This window comes from Sinohyriopsis cumingii, chromosome 11, assembly GCF_028554795.1.
Source record: "Sinohyriopsis cumingii isolate HCF-2022 chromosome 11, ASM2855479v2, whole genome shotgun sequence".
NCBI classification, from domain to species: Eukaryota; Metazoa; Mollusca; class Bivalvia; order Unionida; family Unionidae; genus Sinohyriopsis; species Sinohyriopsis cumingii.
This window is the reverse complement of record NC_142971.1, coordinates 68,483,776-68,502,087: the sequence shown is the minus strand read 5'-3', so window position 1 is coordinate 68,502,087 and position 18,312 is coordinate 68,483,776. Positions and strand designations below refer to the sequence as shown.

General features: G+C 36.2%; 1 protein-coding gene across 1 annotated transcript in view; it reads right to left on the bottom strand.

Annotated features, from left to right (window-relative positions):
* The window catches only part of LOC149788631 (dolichol-phosphate mannosyltransferase subunit 3-like), a 43,752-nt gene extending 39,163 nt beyond the window's left edge, over positions 1 to 4,589 (bottom strand). Inside the window, exons 1-2 of the mRNA XM_089974719.1 lie at positions 4,469 to 4,589; positions 1,631 to 1,750 (exon numbers count right to left, since the gene is read on the bottom strand). Of these exons, the coding sequence (XP_089830845.1) occupies positions 1,631 to 1,750; positions 4,469 to 4,471 (123 nt within the window). The 5' untranslated portion in view covers positions 4,472 to 4,589. The remainder of the gene's footprint in view (positions 1 to 1,630; positions 1,751 to 4,468) is intronic.
* Between the last annotated feature and the right edge of the window lie 13,723 nt (positions 4,590 to 18,312).

The following is an 18,312-nucleotide window of genomic DNA, read 5'->3' as shown; positions in this document are numbered from 1 at the left end:
ATCTTCATAAAGCTCAGTCATCAGGCACTGAGAGGATCCTTGCCCTCTGGCTGTCAATATCCTCAGGCCCAGACCTGCCAATCATGGAGGAACTAGACACACCGCTCATCCTGGAAGAGCTCAGAAAAGCCATTGGCTGCCTCGCTTGTGGGAAGACCCCTTGGAGAGATGGCATCCCACCTGAAGTCCTCAAGAAAAGGAAACCAGCACTGCTCCAGACCCTGCACAAATTCCTCTGCCTCTGCTGGGAACAGGGTCACATCCCCTGGACATGCGAGATGCCAACATCGTCACTTTGTACAAAAACAAAGGAGACCGTAGAGACTGCAACAACTAACGGGGCATCTCCCTCAGTATCATCAGAAAGGCTTTTGCCCATGTCGCCCTGGCGCGCTTGCAGACCCTAGCCTCCCACATCTACCCAGAGTCCCAGTGTGGCTTCTGAGCTGAACGGTCAACTGTAGACATAATATTCTAACTAGGCTGCAGGAGAAGTGTCATGAGCAGAAGATGCTCCTCTACATTGCCTTCATAGACCTGACAAAGGCGTTTGACCTAGTTAGCCGTAGCAGACACTTCAGGCTCCTACAGAATATAGGCTGCCCCCCATAACTGTTTGCTGTCATCACATTGCTCCATGAGAATATGCACAATACAGATGAGGCCTTCCCAGTCAGCAGCAGAGTGAAGCAGCGAGGCATGGACCACCTACATGAGCCATGAGAGGAAACTCAACAACTTCCACCTGAGTTGCTACGGTGCATTCTGTGCATCCAGTGGCAGGACAAAGTACCCAACACAGAGGATCTGGAATGTGTCCGCATGAACAGTATGTTCTCCATTCTCAGCGAGAGGCACCTTCACTGGCTGGGCCAAGTCAGGAGAATGGACCCAGGCCACATTCCCAAGGACCTGTTATACGGCAAGCTAGCAAAGGCACGTGACTGACTGGATGATCACATCTGCATTACAAAGATATCTGCAAGAAGGACATGAAGACAGCCAACATCAATGTCAATGACTGGGAGAGCTGTGCTGAGGACTGTTCTGCCTGGTGTCTTGCTGTCAGACAGGGCATTCAAAAAGCCAAGGAATCAAGAAACAAAAACCTCACTGCAAAGAGAGCCAGGAGAAAGGCAAAACAAAAACAGCCTCAACAAGCATCGACGTTCACCTGCAGCAAGTGCAACAGAAACTGTTACTCTGGGGTTGGACTCTTCAGCAACTCACGAAGGTGTAGATAGGACATCCAACTGGAAGCTACACCATCATCTCTCGAACACAGACAGATGCCAACGAATTGTTTACAAAGATCCCATTGGTGTCTTGAGTTACATCTTTTTTTTTATCAAAAGAATTTTTCACTTATTACCTACCAGAAATTCCATATGGAAATGAATTGCCCCATATCTAGTGTTTTAAAATTATGTAACATGGACAGGTTAGAATTTTTTTTAAAAAAGTTTGTCTGAGATGTAACACAGATTTTATGACATAAAAGTCTGTACCATAATGTGTGTGTGTGTGTGTGTGCGTGCGTGTGTACCATATGCTTTTGTTTTGGCCATGATCAAATCTCATACTCTGATGGTAAAAACTCTCATCATTCAATCAGAAAAGCAACCCTTACCAATACTACTGTCTGCTTGTTTGACTTGGAGAACTCCACCGCTACATAGTCAAACACAATGGCCACCCATACTGACATGAACAAACTGAGACCTATCAGCCACTGAAACAGCTTGGGAATCTGAAATATTGATAAAGAACAACCATTCAATTCAAAGTAGGGCTTACTAAGGAAAAAACCAACCTGGTAGTCCAGCAAGTCTTACTACGTAAGAAATTAACCTGGTAATGCAGCAGGCTTTACAAAGAAAAACAAAACAAATGTCATTTGAATGGATGATTCTCTATTGTCTGAAAAGAATTTCCAGGAATTCAAGATGTAACTACATGTATTGGTTCTTTTTAACTGCTATTCTGAACCATCACTGATATCCTAGGTAATAGGATTTTCAAATTAGCCATTGTGGCAACCATAACAGATGAAAGATTGGCACCATATTTATTGATGACAAACTAGACACCATTTAAAAAAATTTGGGTGAAAACCCCATGATGATATGACCTTCCATTCTGGAGAATAGGTGACAAGAATTTCAATATGCTCATTGATGCCGCCAAATTTTAATTCAGACCGGCACCATTTTAATTCAGGACAAACTAGATGTCATAATTAGTCTTCTGGTTAAAGAATCATGCTGATATCTCATTTCATTTATGAGAGGTAGCAAAAACAAGATTTTTAAGATGGCTGCCACGATTGCCATATTGGATGTCAGATTGGCCACACTTTCTCTTAGTACCAACCAGGAAGCAAAAGAAGTCTTCTAGTAAATACCTAAGACTGACATGGCTTTCTATCGAAGAACAGTGAGAAGATTATCAAGATAGCTACTATGGCAACCATACTGTATACCAGAATGGCACAATTCTTCTTTTTGACCAAAAGGACACCATACAAAGTCTTATGGTGAAAGCCTAATGTTAATATGACTTTCCACTGTAATGGGGGCACTCACCAGTTATTATGTACTTTTGAGAGAGTGATATATATAAGGTGAAGCTGTCTGCATTTAAAATATGCACAATGGAGAGAATGTTGGCATACCTCTATGGTACATTAATGTAATGTGGTTGATATTTCTTTGGATATTGTACTTTTGGAAACTGTACATGACTTAAGCACACTGCTAACTAAAATGACTGCTCCCTTGTGCTGAAAAATCAGCCTGAATTATTCTAAAGTACACTATCCATAGCAGCTATTAAAATAGGGAAAATGAATTTTGCCAGAATAGACAATGTGAGCTTCTGAAAGTGCAATGAATGAATTACCAAATATATAAAATGTGAAAAAAAGTTATTCGCTCATGTTTATACAATTTACCTCTGAAGTTCAGGAAGTGAAAATGACCAAGTGGACTAGCACTTTTCTGAAAGGTGCACATCTGAAGTAAGGCCAAGCTGTATACTCTATAACCCATAGTACACCCATCAATCATACACCAAAATAAAGGGAATTAAAGGTTCTTTTAATTATACTAAGATATACATGGACAAGGTCTTTTTTAAATAGCCAGTATAACCAGTGAGGGAAGCCGAGGAAATTCTTTTCTTTAAAATTCTAACCCTATGCAAAACACAACACTGTAGAGCACCACCAATAGGATTTTCAAGATGGCTGTAGTGGTTGCCACATTACTGATCAGATCAGCATCATTTTCACTTATGACCAACTAGATCACAAGTCTTTCAATGAAATAAACATCAATGAGGTGGAGTTATAATAAGGTTTTCAAATAACCACAGTTGTAAAGAAATATCCTCCAGCACACAGTCATGCAAAAGACCTAGGATTGAATCTGGCTTTCAATTTGTTTCTCTATTTTTATTTTAGTGTATGCTTTGTTATCTTAAACTAAGAAAGAAACATTTTATGGTCAGATTTACTCTGTGAATGTACACAAAATATATAATCATAATATAATAGTAGTGTATAATAGAAGATTATACAAGTGTCAATGGGAAATGCTGACTGAAAGAAACTGTTCTTGTCTGTTAGTATTCCCTGCTACTTCAACAAAAGTGAATGCAAGAGAGCTTAACTAAATAAACTGCATGAAAAATTTAAATGCAGGAAAATGTACAAAAAATGGACAATTAGAGCAGGACAATTAAATTCAATGTAGGAAAGAATACCATATATTTAATAAATTACCTAAAATTACTCATACCATACTATAAAACATGATACAAGTGATCTATCTACAAGTGTACCTAGAGTGTTCTCTATCCTGGTTTATGACATGCCTTACAAGAACAAGATAGTTGTTTTTTAAAAATGATTTTTCATTTTTCATTGTACATATGATGCTTTATTTTGTGTACAAAAAATGTACACAAAATGTTGCAGAACGGTAAGCAGCTGACGTTACCTTAGAAATCGGCTACTTTCAAGTTCTTAATACACTTGTTCTTAGCTAGCCAACTCGTTTGAGCACAACATAAGAAACTGTTTGGGTTCTGAATGAAGAACGTGCAAAGTTCATTGACTGGGTGACAATACTGGAGTATTTTACCCACGAGATTGACTCAATATAGCAAAGTCCTATTTCAAACGGATGTTAAACATTATAGCATGAATGCAGTTTTAAAACAATGACCTGTAAACATGGAATTAAAGGGAATCAGTTGCAAAAATTAATCTAATTCGCAGATCAGGTATGCGGCAGCCCTAAAAGTAAATTATGCCTTAATTCGCCAAGGGAATAGTCTTTCCAGGTAAAAGGCAGAGTTTCAGTGCGAATAGCTTCAGTCTATAATTGGTAACCCAGAGCCAGCAATCGGAGAGAGAGAGAGAGAGAGAGAGAGAGAGAGAGAGAGAGAGAGAAAGAGAATATACCATTTTAAAAGAGATAATACTTCAGGCAAATAGAAAACAGTTACACAATGTTAAAGTTTAGAAGTAGCTATGTTGCAGTCTTATAGTTCGACATGTGGGTTTGTTGTTACAGGTAAGTTATACTTTTCAATAATATAGTTAACGACACGAGACATATATTTTAACAGCTTAAAGTCCTTTAACTGAGGTCAACCAATAAATTTATAATATTTACAAATGAATTTTTACACATAATGACGGCATTTACAATATATCAATAAAATAGTTGCTACTAAAATTATATTTCTCGTTAAATAAATTTTTTTTAACTTTATATACACCCAATGTTACACGTCACTCAGTGGGGAGTATTTCAAATTTCATTAATCTTCAAGTTTTCATAGTTCCAGCTTACTGATCTATTAAGATGTTAAGGAATTATTAATAAAAATAGATTATTTTAATAATATCTGTTAACATACTACACCATAAAGGGATTCAAAACGGAAACATTTTTAATGTAAATTATTGATATGTGAAACTATCCCTATCACCCCGTCTTCAATAGATGCTTATAGACGTGTTTGATTCTAATCTTTCATTTTCTTGACAATATAAAGAATTCTTCCTGAACTACTGAATCAGGCAGAATCAATACGATTAACACAAGTAATTTAATGCATTTATTCCATATGTATGAAAATGTTTAATTTTGTGAAACGAATTTCACGTGTAAATATAAACTGCTCTACATATATGAATCACTTTACATACCTGAATAAATATTTTACGTGTGTGAAAAAAGGGATTGATTTCACACACGCGAGCATATAGTGCGCGTATGAAACAAATTACTTATTTTATAGCTGTGTGTGTGTGTGTGTGTGTGTGTGTGTGTGTGTGATTTGGATATTTAACGTAGCTTTAACAATTTTTCAGTCATATCCCTACGATGTCTGCAGTGTGGCAGTTTATAGTGATGTCTAGCACTGGGGTATCATGCCGCAGACACGTAGCATGATGTCCCACCCATTCACATTATCCTGACACCAGGCCGACCAGTCCTAACACTTACCTCTGAATGCTGAGCGCCAAGCGAGGCAGCTGTTATAACCATTTTTGTAAGTCTTTGGTATGACTCGGCCAAGGATTGAACCAACGACCTCCCGCATCCTTTTATAGCTGTGACAAGTCATTTATTTCCCACATGCACTATACGCTCGTGTACGTGAGAGAGTGTAAAATAAATCACTTATTTCACACACGTAAAATAAATCACTTATTTCACACACGTAAAATAAATCACTTATTTCACACACGTAAAATACTTGGGCTCTAGGACATTTCGACTCCAAGTCATAACCCCGAAGACAATTCGGCCCGGACATTTCGGCTCCTAGACATTTGTAACCCCAAGACAGTTCGCCCCCAAGACATTTCAACCCTAAAGACAATTCGGCCCGGACATTTCGACCCCAAGCATAATTCAACCCCAAGACAATTCGACCCCAGCTTAATTTATTGTGTTTATGTGTGGTCATTTAATAATACAAAATGATCAGTGACCTTTTTGTTCTATAAACAAGATCAATCAAATACAACGAAGACCACTGGGTCAGCCGTTAAAATTTTACACACAAAAGAAGCATGATGCATGATGCATATTGTGGGGGATTTAAACTTGAGCTAATATCAACAATGTTGAAATTTAAAAAGAAGATAGTTCGTTTATTATATATAATTAAAAGAAGAAAAATTCGTTGCAATTTTGCTACCATAAGGAGTATCGCTCTTTTTAACAAATTAATATAACCCTGTTGAAAATATATAAGTAAGAAACAGAAAGGTATTTAATGGCTTGTGTCATTCATACCTCGTTAAGGCCCCAAGTGATCAAAATAATATGCATTGATCCAAGGAACCGAATGCCAACTTCGAAGGAAAACAAATTTAATCTGGAAAAGAAAAATAGATTTTGCGAATGTCACGAACTGTGAAGTCTAGAGCTGCCAAACTGGAATATAGAAGGTGCTATCATACAAGTTCGGATGTTTTCGTATGTCTTCTAAAACAGGTATTGTCATATTTCTTGACTCGGAAGCGCAAGAGTGAGTCCAGTATACCCTTATATGGGAGCGAACTCACACTCCTCTCTGCCCGATATCACAATATAAGTAAAACCAAGTCATTGGCAATAGTTTGGTTCAAGACTTCACAGCAATCGCATTCCTTTTACTACAGGTAAGAGAAATTACGTACCACATTTTAAATATTTTCTTTTAAAGCTGCAGTGGAATAATTTGAATGTTTAGTACATTAGATTTTATGTATTTTAGAAACAATTTAATTCTATCTCGAAGCATTTTATAAAATTTTGTATTCTTTTTATTATATATTGTGTTTTGGAAAGTTAAATAGTATTAAGAATTTATATAAATCTGTAAACGTAGCATTAGGATTTCGCTTCTAACTTCATGCTCAGAAATTATTAATTTAGAAATAAAATACCTTTGAAGCAATATAACATAAATATATTTGTATTTCAAGTCAAATATTTAATACTTCGCAATTAGTGCAAACAATTTTGGTGTAGCTCTGAAATATTGAAATTAGTTTTAAAAAATTAATCGTTAACTAATCTGATATTTAATTATTTACATTATGTTCTAAAAATAAAGAAATTATAGAAATATATGAAATTGGTAAGCTTGGAGGAATATTATCATTTTATATGGTTTTTTTATATCTAAAATGTATGCATATATAAGCCACATCTGTGCTACTCAATTCAACTTAGAAATTCAGAAACAAATAAATAAATATTTAAGAAAGAAAAACTGACAGAGAGAATAAAAAAGAAAATGAATCATTACACTTACTTGTATCACATATGCGATGCTGCCATTCCCGCATCTATTACAAAGTAAGTTGGCGAGGCCTGACATGCCTATGGCATTTTACACAAGGATAAAACACCATTGTCACAATTAACACATTTCAGCTAGTATTATACCAAAATATATCCGATCAAATGTCACAATATAAACTGTATTTGCTATAAATTTATCCAAAATTTGCACAAATGTATATCAAACACCTTTATTAAAGCTTATTATAAAAATTGGCATTTTATGAAAACTTTATGCTCTTTTATACAAGTTTGCAGCGTGTGGTACGTTTAATTTGCATACCTTTTTCTTTTCATTCAAATTAGTTTAGATTGATTAATTTAATAAAAGTGACTTTAATTATAATTAACTGTTGGCATCTTTTTTCGCGAATTATCGTTTTGTTTTGATTCTTTAATTGCAGATATCAATGAATAACCGTGTGATTTGTGGGAATGATCATTAGCAGTGTGTTAATTATTGCTTTTTTTAAATATAAAAAATCGGATTATTTATACAAAATTACATTGTATGGCAAATTTGATTTATTTTCATTCAAATTAGCGTGCATTCATTAACTTAATAGAAGTGACTTTAATTATAATTAACTGTTGGCGTCTTTTTTCGTCGACTTAGTAGTGCGTTGGTATCTTCTTTAATTGGAGACATCAATGAATAATCGTGTGATTAGTGGAAATTACCATTAGCAATGTGCTCATTACTGTTTTAAATATACATCAGTTGGGGTCGAATTGTCCCATGGATGGAGTTGAAATGTCTTGGGGTCGAAATGTCTCTCTCCCTACCACATATATCAATAAAGGAGTAAATACGGAAACGACATACTAATATAAAGTACATGAATTCAACTTTACAATGTCCTTTTTACCTATTCTTCTCGATTTATGCTTATATGTATATTATCGATGTATGTTTCAATTAGGCATCCTGGAAACTGGTTTTGTTTTTAATTTTTTGAATCCCATTTAAATTTGTATATAAAGCGAGTGGGTGTTGAACTGGTAATACAATAGTCGTTTTTATTGACAATTCATTCCATCAGTTTAAAAAAGAGACCCCCTCTTTACAGTGCGATATGTTTGCAATTCTCGGGTTTAATTCATCGAACTAACACTGCATGCACTTCGAACGACTAGGGTCTTCTGTTTGCAAAAACCATGCTCACACGAAGGTATTTTATACAATTTCAAATTGTCCGTCTTGTCAAGTTATACTGCACCGTCTGCCGTCTGTGAAATTCTTTTCAATATTACAAGTAACATGGAACTTAACTAAAGCAGACGAAATGAATCCTGCTGTGTACTTATCTATCAATCGGACAGTCTCTCTGTTCAGGCCGTGGTCACGCATGGGAAAACGGAATTATCAGTATTACACTGAAACTGAAAGCTCGTAAAGTGTCGAAATGATCACTGACAGTAGTAGCAAAGTGTCTGTTTTGCTTTTTTTCTTTTTTTTTTTTTTTTTGTCCCTTTGGATTCCTTGCACCCGTCAAAACCTCTATCCCCATGACCTTTTAAGTCCATATGCGACCCATGCATGTTTAACAGCTTAATTTTCCAATCATGTGACCTAGTGATCCATGGGGTGGGAGTAGAATTTATGACTGATAACAGTGTCCCGAGAGACCCTGAAAAGGCATGAACAGCAATGTATTACTACTGCTCCAGTATTTGGTGTTACTCGGGGTTACTTTGCTTTGTCATAAATGTGGTTGTATACTGGGGGTAACAGGCTGATTCGGACCATGACTGATTCGGAACTCGGTGATTCGGTTCAAATTAACACATTAACCCCTGGAGGTTTTTGACATTTTCGCCTGAAAATCGAGTAGGAAACACATTATGAATGCTATTTCTGAATAGATCCGAAAACACCAAATCCCCGGCGATCTTTCAATAACATACTGCCTAGTTGTGTTAGAAACATCGTTTTTCATTGGTTATTTGTCTGGCGCATGAGCAGAAGGGTAAAAGTTGGATTTTTTTCTTTTGTGCTATACGGAGCCATTATTTTTGTATCGAGACCACTCTTTATTTCAGATGCCCATATTATCCTACTTTTTGCAAAGGCTTATCTGTCTGTTTGCAGTTCATACCGGTTTGCCTTTGATCAGTCTCAAATCCGGACACAAAATCGGATTCCGACCACGGGCGAAATTTGGGTAGAAAAAAGTCGGGTCCAAAAAGTTAGTTTTTTAAATCTGTATTTTGTAGTGAAACTAGATATTCCAGATTATTTGGTATCATTGTAGAGCTACATCTGTCTACCTTTCTATAATATCATCCACTTTAGTGTATCATGCATGACTATGACGCTACAGAGCTCGGCAGTAGGCTACTACCTCCTGCCCCGTTAAGTCATCGCAGGGGTTAATGTGTTAATGGCTCATTCGGACCATGTGAACTATAATTTCGTTTTGTCCTGGATTTGAATGTAACATTTAAATTTGCTTTTAAGATGATATTTCTCATAATTTCTCAAATACGTCGGGCAGTTCAGATATACATTTATGGCAATAAAACCCCGATTGCACGCGAGATAATGGTGTAGTAGTTTATAATGAAACGAAAGAATTTAAGATGATTTATTTTGCATCGGTAATTTAGAAGAGAAATGAAATACTTTTTATAGCAGCTAATTCAACTTTGTATGAAATTTCAATAATTTATTTTATTGAGAAATAATAAAATTGCGAACACTGCCAATGAAGTAACAAATGTGAAACAGGGTTCATGCAGTAAGATATTTTGTAACGAAAATGCCGGTGTTATCTCTGTTGAAAGATTAAATATATATGTATTTTTTTAAAATCTTTCATTAAAGCTCATAATGGTTTTAGTTTTCTATGAATTTATATTGAATTATTTAATTTTATACAAATTACTGAAAAAGCGTGATAACATGTTAATATTTTACTTTTTATTTTGGTCTGCATATACTTGTTTGGGTAGGTTTTTATTTTTGCTGGATTTATTATCCTTCTAATTTATCTTTATGCTGTCTGCTGCGTTAATATATGCTTGAAACGAATATTTTCAAATGTTTCAAAGGTCAAACATAAAATGAAGTTGGATTACTGTTCTGAGATCTTACACGAGAGAGAGAGAGAGAGAGAGAGATGTACGCACCAACAACAAAAGATAAATATTTTTTCTTTATTAAACAGAGAACGAAACACAACGCCTTTATCCCATCACAAAACACAGAAAACGAGAGAGGTTATATATATATATATATATATATATATATATATATATATATATATATATATATATATGTGTGTGTGTGTGTGTGTGTGTGTGTGTGTGTGTGCTATGAAAAAGGATTTCTACCAAGTTTTACGAGAAAAGATTCATCAGCTTTTATGAAAGGGAATTCATCAGTTAATAAAAGTCTTTGTCCATGGAGAGAGAGAGAGAGAGAGAGAGAGAGTTCCTGGCTCTCTTGAAAGTGGGTGTCACTCATAACGGTGTGAATACGGCTACATCTTGGAGAAATTGGCATGCGGAGGTACTTCGGGATGCTGTAACAACACAAGCATCTTTGAAATTCCGACGAATGAACTCTTTATTGAAATACTCAACATATAAAATTACATTCCAATATCAATCTACATAAACCTAAATTACGGACATAAGAGATATCTATAAAATTACGATATTCCTTCACTTGCCAACATCATTCATTTGTATAATTTCTGCCTTTTAAAATATAATACAGATAATTAAATATCGAATAAATTCACGATAGCTATAGAATCTAATTTTCAATATTTCAGACTAATGCCGCAATTGAAATACATTTTACTGAATTTAATCTAAAATGTTAACATATTAAACTCTATTATTTAAAGAGTATTTTATTTCTAAATTAACTATTACTGCGTATGAAGTTGGTAGCGAACGTTGCTTTAAAAAAAACAAACTGTAATCAATAATGTAATTACAAGTAAATATAAGTTCTTCAAAGAATTAAACTTTCCAATACATTATATTAAAGAATAGTAAAGAAATATTAAAATAATCCAATGTTGCAACGTACTGATGTTAGATTAACATCTTAACACTAAAAATTGTTATACTAGATAAAAAATTGTACATAGACGATAATCTTACTTGTAACGACACAAGCCTTTTTGAGATTCCGACGAAAGAACTGATTGTCAAACAGATCTCCTGCTTTTTATATCAGTTTCTTAGGACATGACCAAATATCGACATACGTATGATTATTGAGTTTCGCCAGAATCTCGAAGTGAGGCTTCATAGCATCTTACAGACTATCGTCTTGGTCTATGTACGTCATTAGACAGACAATTCTACCACGTCAGCGCGCGAAGCTTATAGCTTAGTCAGGAATTTTAGGCATCCGCAATACAGTAACTTACACAACTTAGCGAGTGTAGTTTTTGCTGACTTATGATACAAGGGAAATGTATGGAGAGTTTTGCCTTTGCTCATAATGGCGCAATCTTTTAAGTAGTATATAATTGTAATACCGAAATAAATGGATTTAATCTTAATACATTTTAATAGAAAATTACTTTCAATATAATTTAATCAAAAATTACTTTGAATACAATTTAGAGAAAACTTCAGTTTTATTACTTTTACTAAAAAAATTATGTCCTAATATATATATATAGTAAAGTGGGTCACCCTAGCCTCAAGGGAAATTAGCATTACAGGACCCCCTGGGTCACTCTAGCCTCAATGGAAATTTAACGTGGGGAAAAATCATGGGTTATTCTAGCCTCAAGGGGTATTTAACATGGAAAAAAGCCTCAAGGGGAATTGAACATGGGAAAAAAGTCTTGGGTCACTCTAGCCTCAAGGGGAATTTAACATGGGAATAGATCGTGGGCCTGTATAGCGTCAAGGGAAATTGAACATGGTGGGTCTGTATAGCGTCAAGGGGAATTTAACATGGTGGGCCTGTCTAGGGACAATGATGGTAGAGGGCCAAACACAACAGGGACAGAGACAGACATACACTAGTAAAAGCGTGAGATTTATATATAAAGCATTACTAAGACCTGAAATTTTGCTGGGCTGTTCAAAAATTTGCATAATTGTAATGATGCTATAAATAGCTATAATCAAGAAATGCTCAACGACAAAATGGATGTGACTAAAAGTAATGCTAAAATGACGAAATAGTCCCAGAATTTAAAGGAAAATAAACATATCCCCGAAAATTAAGTTCAATGGATTAGACTAAAATGGATAAAATTAGTAACTACTTACAATATCAACTTGTGTGACGATCGTGGATAAACACCCATGTATCTATTTATAGCTATAATCAGCTAAAATTCCTATGAAATCCCACTATCTATTTATACTACAACTTGTGGGTTATTCCTTTGGAAAACCCCACTATCTTTTTATAGCCTCAGCTTGATTGACGTTCCTGTTTATGAACTCTAGTACATATGTATAGCTACAACCTGTGGAAATCCCCAAGTCCATATTTATAGTCTCGAAATTTCCAGCGTCAATGACGTCACTGTACTGGAAACTAGGGGGATAAATGGCAACAGTGTTGCAAGTGGCTGACCTGAATACGCGCTACTGTAGGCAGGTAGGTAGAATGTATTTGATAGGGATAAAGGGAGTTTTATAGGGACAAACAGAGACCAATACACACACACACACACACACACACACACACCACAGAGGGAAGAACAAAAAACAAACCCAAAATATACTATTCACACAGGGAAGAGGAAAAAACCTAACAAATATACTATCCAGACCTTCTTACACACACACACACACACACACACACACACACACACACACACACACACAACAGATCCAAGAATAAAACCAAAATTAAAATATAGTATCCATACAAACGTACGCTAACGCGTACAAACCCCAAATATACTATCCACACAATGTCTGTAACGCATACAAACCCCAAATATACTATCCATACAAACGTACCCGAACGCATACAATTCCCAAATATACTATCCACACGTCGCTAACGCGGACAAACCCCAAATATACCATTTACACTCGGGAGGAAGAAGAAAAAAACAACCAAATATACGATTTACATAACGTACGCGAACACACACACACACACACACACACACACACACACACACAGAGGGAAGAGGAAAAAAAAACAAACCCCAAATATACTATTCACACAGAAGGGAGATAATACTAACCCCAAATATACTATCTACACATGGAAGAGGAAGAATACAAATCCCATACCTACTATCCACACGGAGGTGAGATGTAAAAAAAATAAACCCCATATCTAGAATCTACGCAGAGGGAAGAAGAAATAAACAACCTAATATACGCTATCCTCAAAGAGGGAAGAGGAAAAAAGCCATAATATACTAACCACACAGAGGGAAGAAGAAAAGCATTATACACTATCCACACGGAGTGAAGAAATAACCCTTTATATATACTATCAACATAGAATGAAGAAAATAACCCATTATATTCCATTAACACAGAGTGAAAAAGAAAAAGTGTTTTTGAAAGCACCTAAACCCTCACCTGCAATGACCAACTCTGCCAAGCACCTACACCCCACCCCACTCCCAACACTACAAAACCCATTTAACCCGTTATTTTATGGCATCAGTGTGTGATTTAGGAAACATCAAGACACAAAATGATGGATGAATAGACTGACTATTGTTTACCGACTTGCATGCCTAAAGAGCGTGCGTGAAGGAAAACATCCTTTCATTTCAATTCTAACTAAAACATGTTCCAGGGGGATAGAGAGAGGTGAAAGAGAACAATTTCATAAAGTGTGAGTAAAAACAAAACACGTCATCCTTATTATAGAATGTCAAGACTAAGAGACACTTACGTTTTCTTTCTGGTCTATTCTCTTTTAGAAGGTAGTATGAAATTTCACATCAGGGCCAACGCATCGGCTCACATTGTCAATTTTTCCATTTCCATGTCTTCACTGGCACAAGTTCTTCCTCATCTTCAATTTCTTCTTCTTCTGAATCCCTCTTTGTTTCGTTTTGTTTCTGTTTCTTCTCTTTACTCGTAGGGCACTCTGAATCCCAGTGTCCTTTCTCCCGACAGCGATATTAGGCATATTGACTTTTGTCTCTCTTTCTTAGACGAAGCAGGTATTCTGGAGACAAATACCCATTTACCTTTGCAGATATAGCAAACTTCATTAGCACTTACACACTTTCGTATGACTCTCATCAAATCAACGACCAAAAGAGTAAGTTTTGTTGCCACTTTCGCCTGTGAATTATGCTTTCGTATGACTTTTAGCAAATATTTGACCAGCAGGTCGATCTGTGCTGACTCTTCCATCTTCTTGATCGTTTGAGAGTGGAATGAATACTCTGACGCTAAGACACTCTCCCTATGTACAGGGACCTGCTGCGTATGAAACCTAGTCAAATGTAATTTTGCAATAAGATGAAACGATTTCATTGAGGAAGTAAAAGGCAATGACGTGCCGTATCGCCTCACACAAGAGCTGAAGTGTTAGCTCAAATCCGTGTCAGCGATTTCGAAGACGACAAGCTGAGCTTTCATCAATGTTCTCCACATATGCCACAAAACCACGAGTCCTGCTTCACGCCAAAAGAAATTTCGTTCAGTCCGTAAAATATAGTATCACATCTGAGAAACGCAAAAACGAACTTCCAGAAAACTGAGAACGACGACTTACACCTACAACGTAAATGTATGAGTTCAAGTAGTGCGTAAAATTTAGTCAAATTAAATTTTTATAGTCAAGACGAAACGATCTCTTTTCGAACAAGAAAGCAGACACCAAGCGACAATGGCGATCCGTGTCACACAACACTTTTCAAAATGTGTATTATCAGAGGTTTGTTCTAGCGATCTGCACGGTTAAATTAAATGTTGATGTATTTTGCAATAAGACGGACACAATTTCCATGGGATCGCCCATGGTACGATTGTTCGTGCATTAGTTTAATTTTTAAAAATATTTTTTTATATAAATCGCCTATAGGATAGACTCAGTAAAGCATGGCCATTCTCGTCACTGTCTGAATAGCTACTCAAGTCAATTCGAAGCGAACGCGGTAAGAAAATAAGTATAGCCAATGAAATGGCTTACAACGGGTGATGCATTGTTTTGTTCTAGGACTGTGTGGCATAAAAATCCCTACGTTCTTGCGTTGTTACCATTACAGTGCAGATAGACTGAAATGTGAACTTACAAGCCCTCTTTGTGTGTGTTGTACCATTTCTTCTTGCCACATCAAAATACTGAGCGTCACAGTATTGGTTCGCGTTTTCAAGCTGACCATTTTTTTTATATCTCACTTAAACATTTTAACATAAACACTCACACTCACATCGGTAGAGTCAAAACAGACGTGTTATAGTATTGAGGGGCATGTTATCTTTTTTTTTTCTCAAACTAATAAACTTGTGGTTTGTATGAAGTAAAGAACCGAAAGTACAGTGAACCTCAAGGATGATGACCCAATCTGTCTGTCTATTGATGCGTTTATTTACTTAAGAAGAAATATGACCTCTAAAACACAAAGAGATACGGCAAGCATGATTAGAATGAACACAACGATGTTTTCCTTCACGCTCGTGTAATTTAGAGTTTCAATCCTCTTTGAAGACAAACTTGGTCTCCTTTTGTAGGGTTTGAAATAAAAAAAATGAAAAATCTTAAGCACCTTGCTATAGATAATTTCATCAACAGACTAAACAACATAAATACCATTACAACACCAGAAAGCCTTAAATCTTCTATCAAAAAGAAATGCATCAAAAAATTAAAGATTAACGATAACTAACCAATGAAACCGAATTTAACAAAGGCAATGACATGTGAAGAAATGTCTCTCACTTTGGAAAGGTAGGCGAATGTAATCTGTCATGCACCATCAACTTGAAAAAATTATAAACAGAGAGAAATCTGAATTCAAAATTCATTTTTTTTTAAAAAAGATTGTTTCGTTTCTTTTTTCTTTTTTGGAATAAATCTAAGCACTAATATAGAGTGGAAAAGGGAAAGTGCACATAAAAGCTTTGATAGTTCTGAAAAAATGAGGGGATATTCCTAACGTTCATAATCACCTATATATGCTTGGACTTGTCTGTGACTTATTCACAAAACAAGATGTACATATTTCTGGTCAAGCTGCAAGTGTGTGCGTGTTTTGGAAAATAGCAAAAGTTGGATATACAATTTTCTCGTGACACTTATAAAGTGAAGTGTCTGTGCAAGTGTCAAAAGCCAAAGTCATATAAGTTTTGTATTTTGTACGGCTTGTAAAGATTTCCACTTTAGAAAATGTGAAGTATCACAAGTTATTATCACAAACAGAAGTGGAACATAGGGGGCTTGCAAGAAAGAAAATAACCCAGACAGTTGGTGTCATCAAGAGTGCTAGAGACGGTACCCGAACTTGCTTGCTTGCTTACTTGAAATAAAGTGATTTTCGCTCTAATGGAGCACGTATCACTGGTTTAATAACGCACCGCGTGATTTTTAATTACTCCTGGGGAAGGAAAGAGAGCCTCATCCCCCAGGCTTTTATGTACTCACAGACTATTTTTAAATTTAGCCACTTAGGTGTAGGACTAACTAGTCCTTAACAACCTGACTGAAAGGCTTTAAACATGAGTGGGAATTGTCTCACCACACACTCATTTTTCTGTCCGAGCGTGGTAAAGGAGGAAAAAGGTGCTCAGCAAGACAGCCATGGATGTTAAGTACTCAACAAAACGCTAGCCCATACTTATTTCAAATCAAGTCCCGTTTTTGCTATTGGACAATGAAAAGTACCAATAATGTGTTAACCACTTGTGCAATTAGTTCAAATCTAACGAGTCTGTTAAATTTCCTACTTCCTAACTTATCTGTCTAATATTAGTACTTAGTGTACATAAAAATAGCCATACTGATCTTATTTAAATTATTATGTCTAAGCGACATATACCAGTTTGGTCACTGTTAGGTTTAAAAAGTTAAGTTTGTTGCGGTGTTCCAATGGGTCAAGTTTGTTTCGAGAATAGTTTAGTCAAGGAGGGATATCAAGCCAAATATGGTTCCCTATTTAATAATAAGCAATTTTTTGGAGCCCTAAAAAACTGTTTTTTTCTGTTAGAAGGTAACACGTCTCTCTTTTGCTTTCACGTTCTTTCCCGCACTCCTAGTCTCATGATTCTTGATATCAGGAAATGCGTAGCCATGATGGGCGGTAATGTAAGCAGCGGCTTCTACCAGTTGACTGAGGGGGTATCCAGTGTAGGCTTGTCTGTAGAATTGGGGAAGAACTCTGACCCCTAATCCCCATTGAGAAGGTCTTGGTTTAAAGGTGTCTAGAGATTTGTAGGCAACGTATTGTATGGCTCTAATAAACTGCCCTGCTTTGTTAACGTCATACAATGCTTGATCTAGCCCCATTTCGGTGTACTTCTCAACGAGGTTCAGCGTCCCCCTCCTCCTCCTCAACCGCCTCAATTTCCTCTTCTGGTTCTGGTACTAATTCTTCAGTTGAGATAGATAGTTTCAAATCCGCTGCTATGGTGTCTGTCGCTGTTATTGTTGTTGTGGTTGTTCTTTCAGCTGAGATTGCCTGTAGTATCGGAGTGAGAAAAGAACGCAGTGCCTCCGATAATTACATCTGAGTTTGCCATACCGTTTGTCTAACATAATTGGCCCTTTGTTTTGCCACCACTCTTTCCGGGGCGGGTTGTTTGTTAGGTATAGTCGGCTGTTGACTAGATGTTATTTGTGTTCTCGAGGTGTGTGGAGTGCTAACTGGCTAGGCCTGCATTTCTTGCTCCCGCTGCTGTTGCGTATATTTCTTCCCTCCACACCGAGTTCTGGGCCTAATTCTTTTAATTTCGTTGTACCCGAACTTACATTATCCATATTATCACCAACAAAAAAAAAAAAAAACGCACAGACCTAAAAGAAACACTCACTCACTTTTTACAG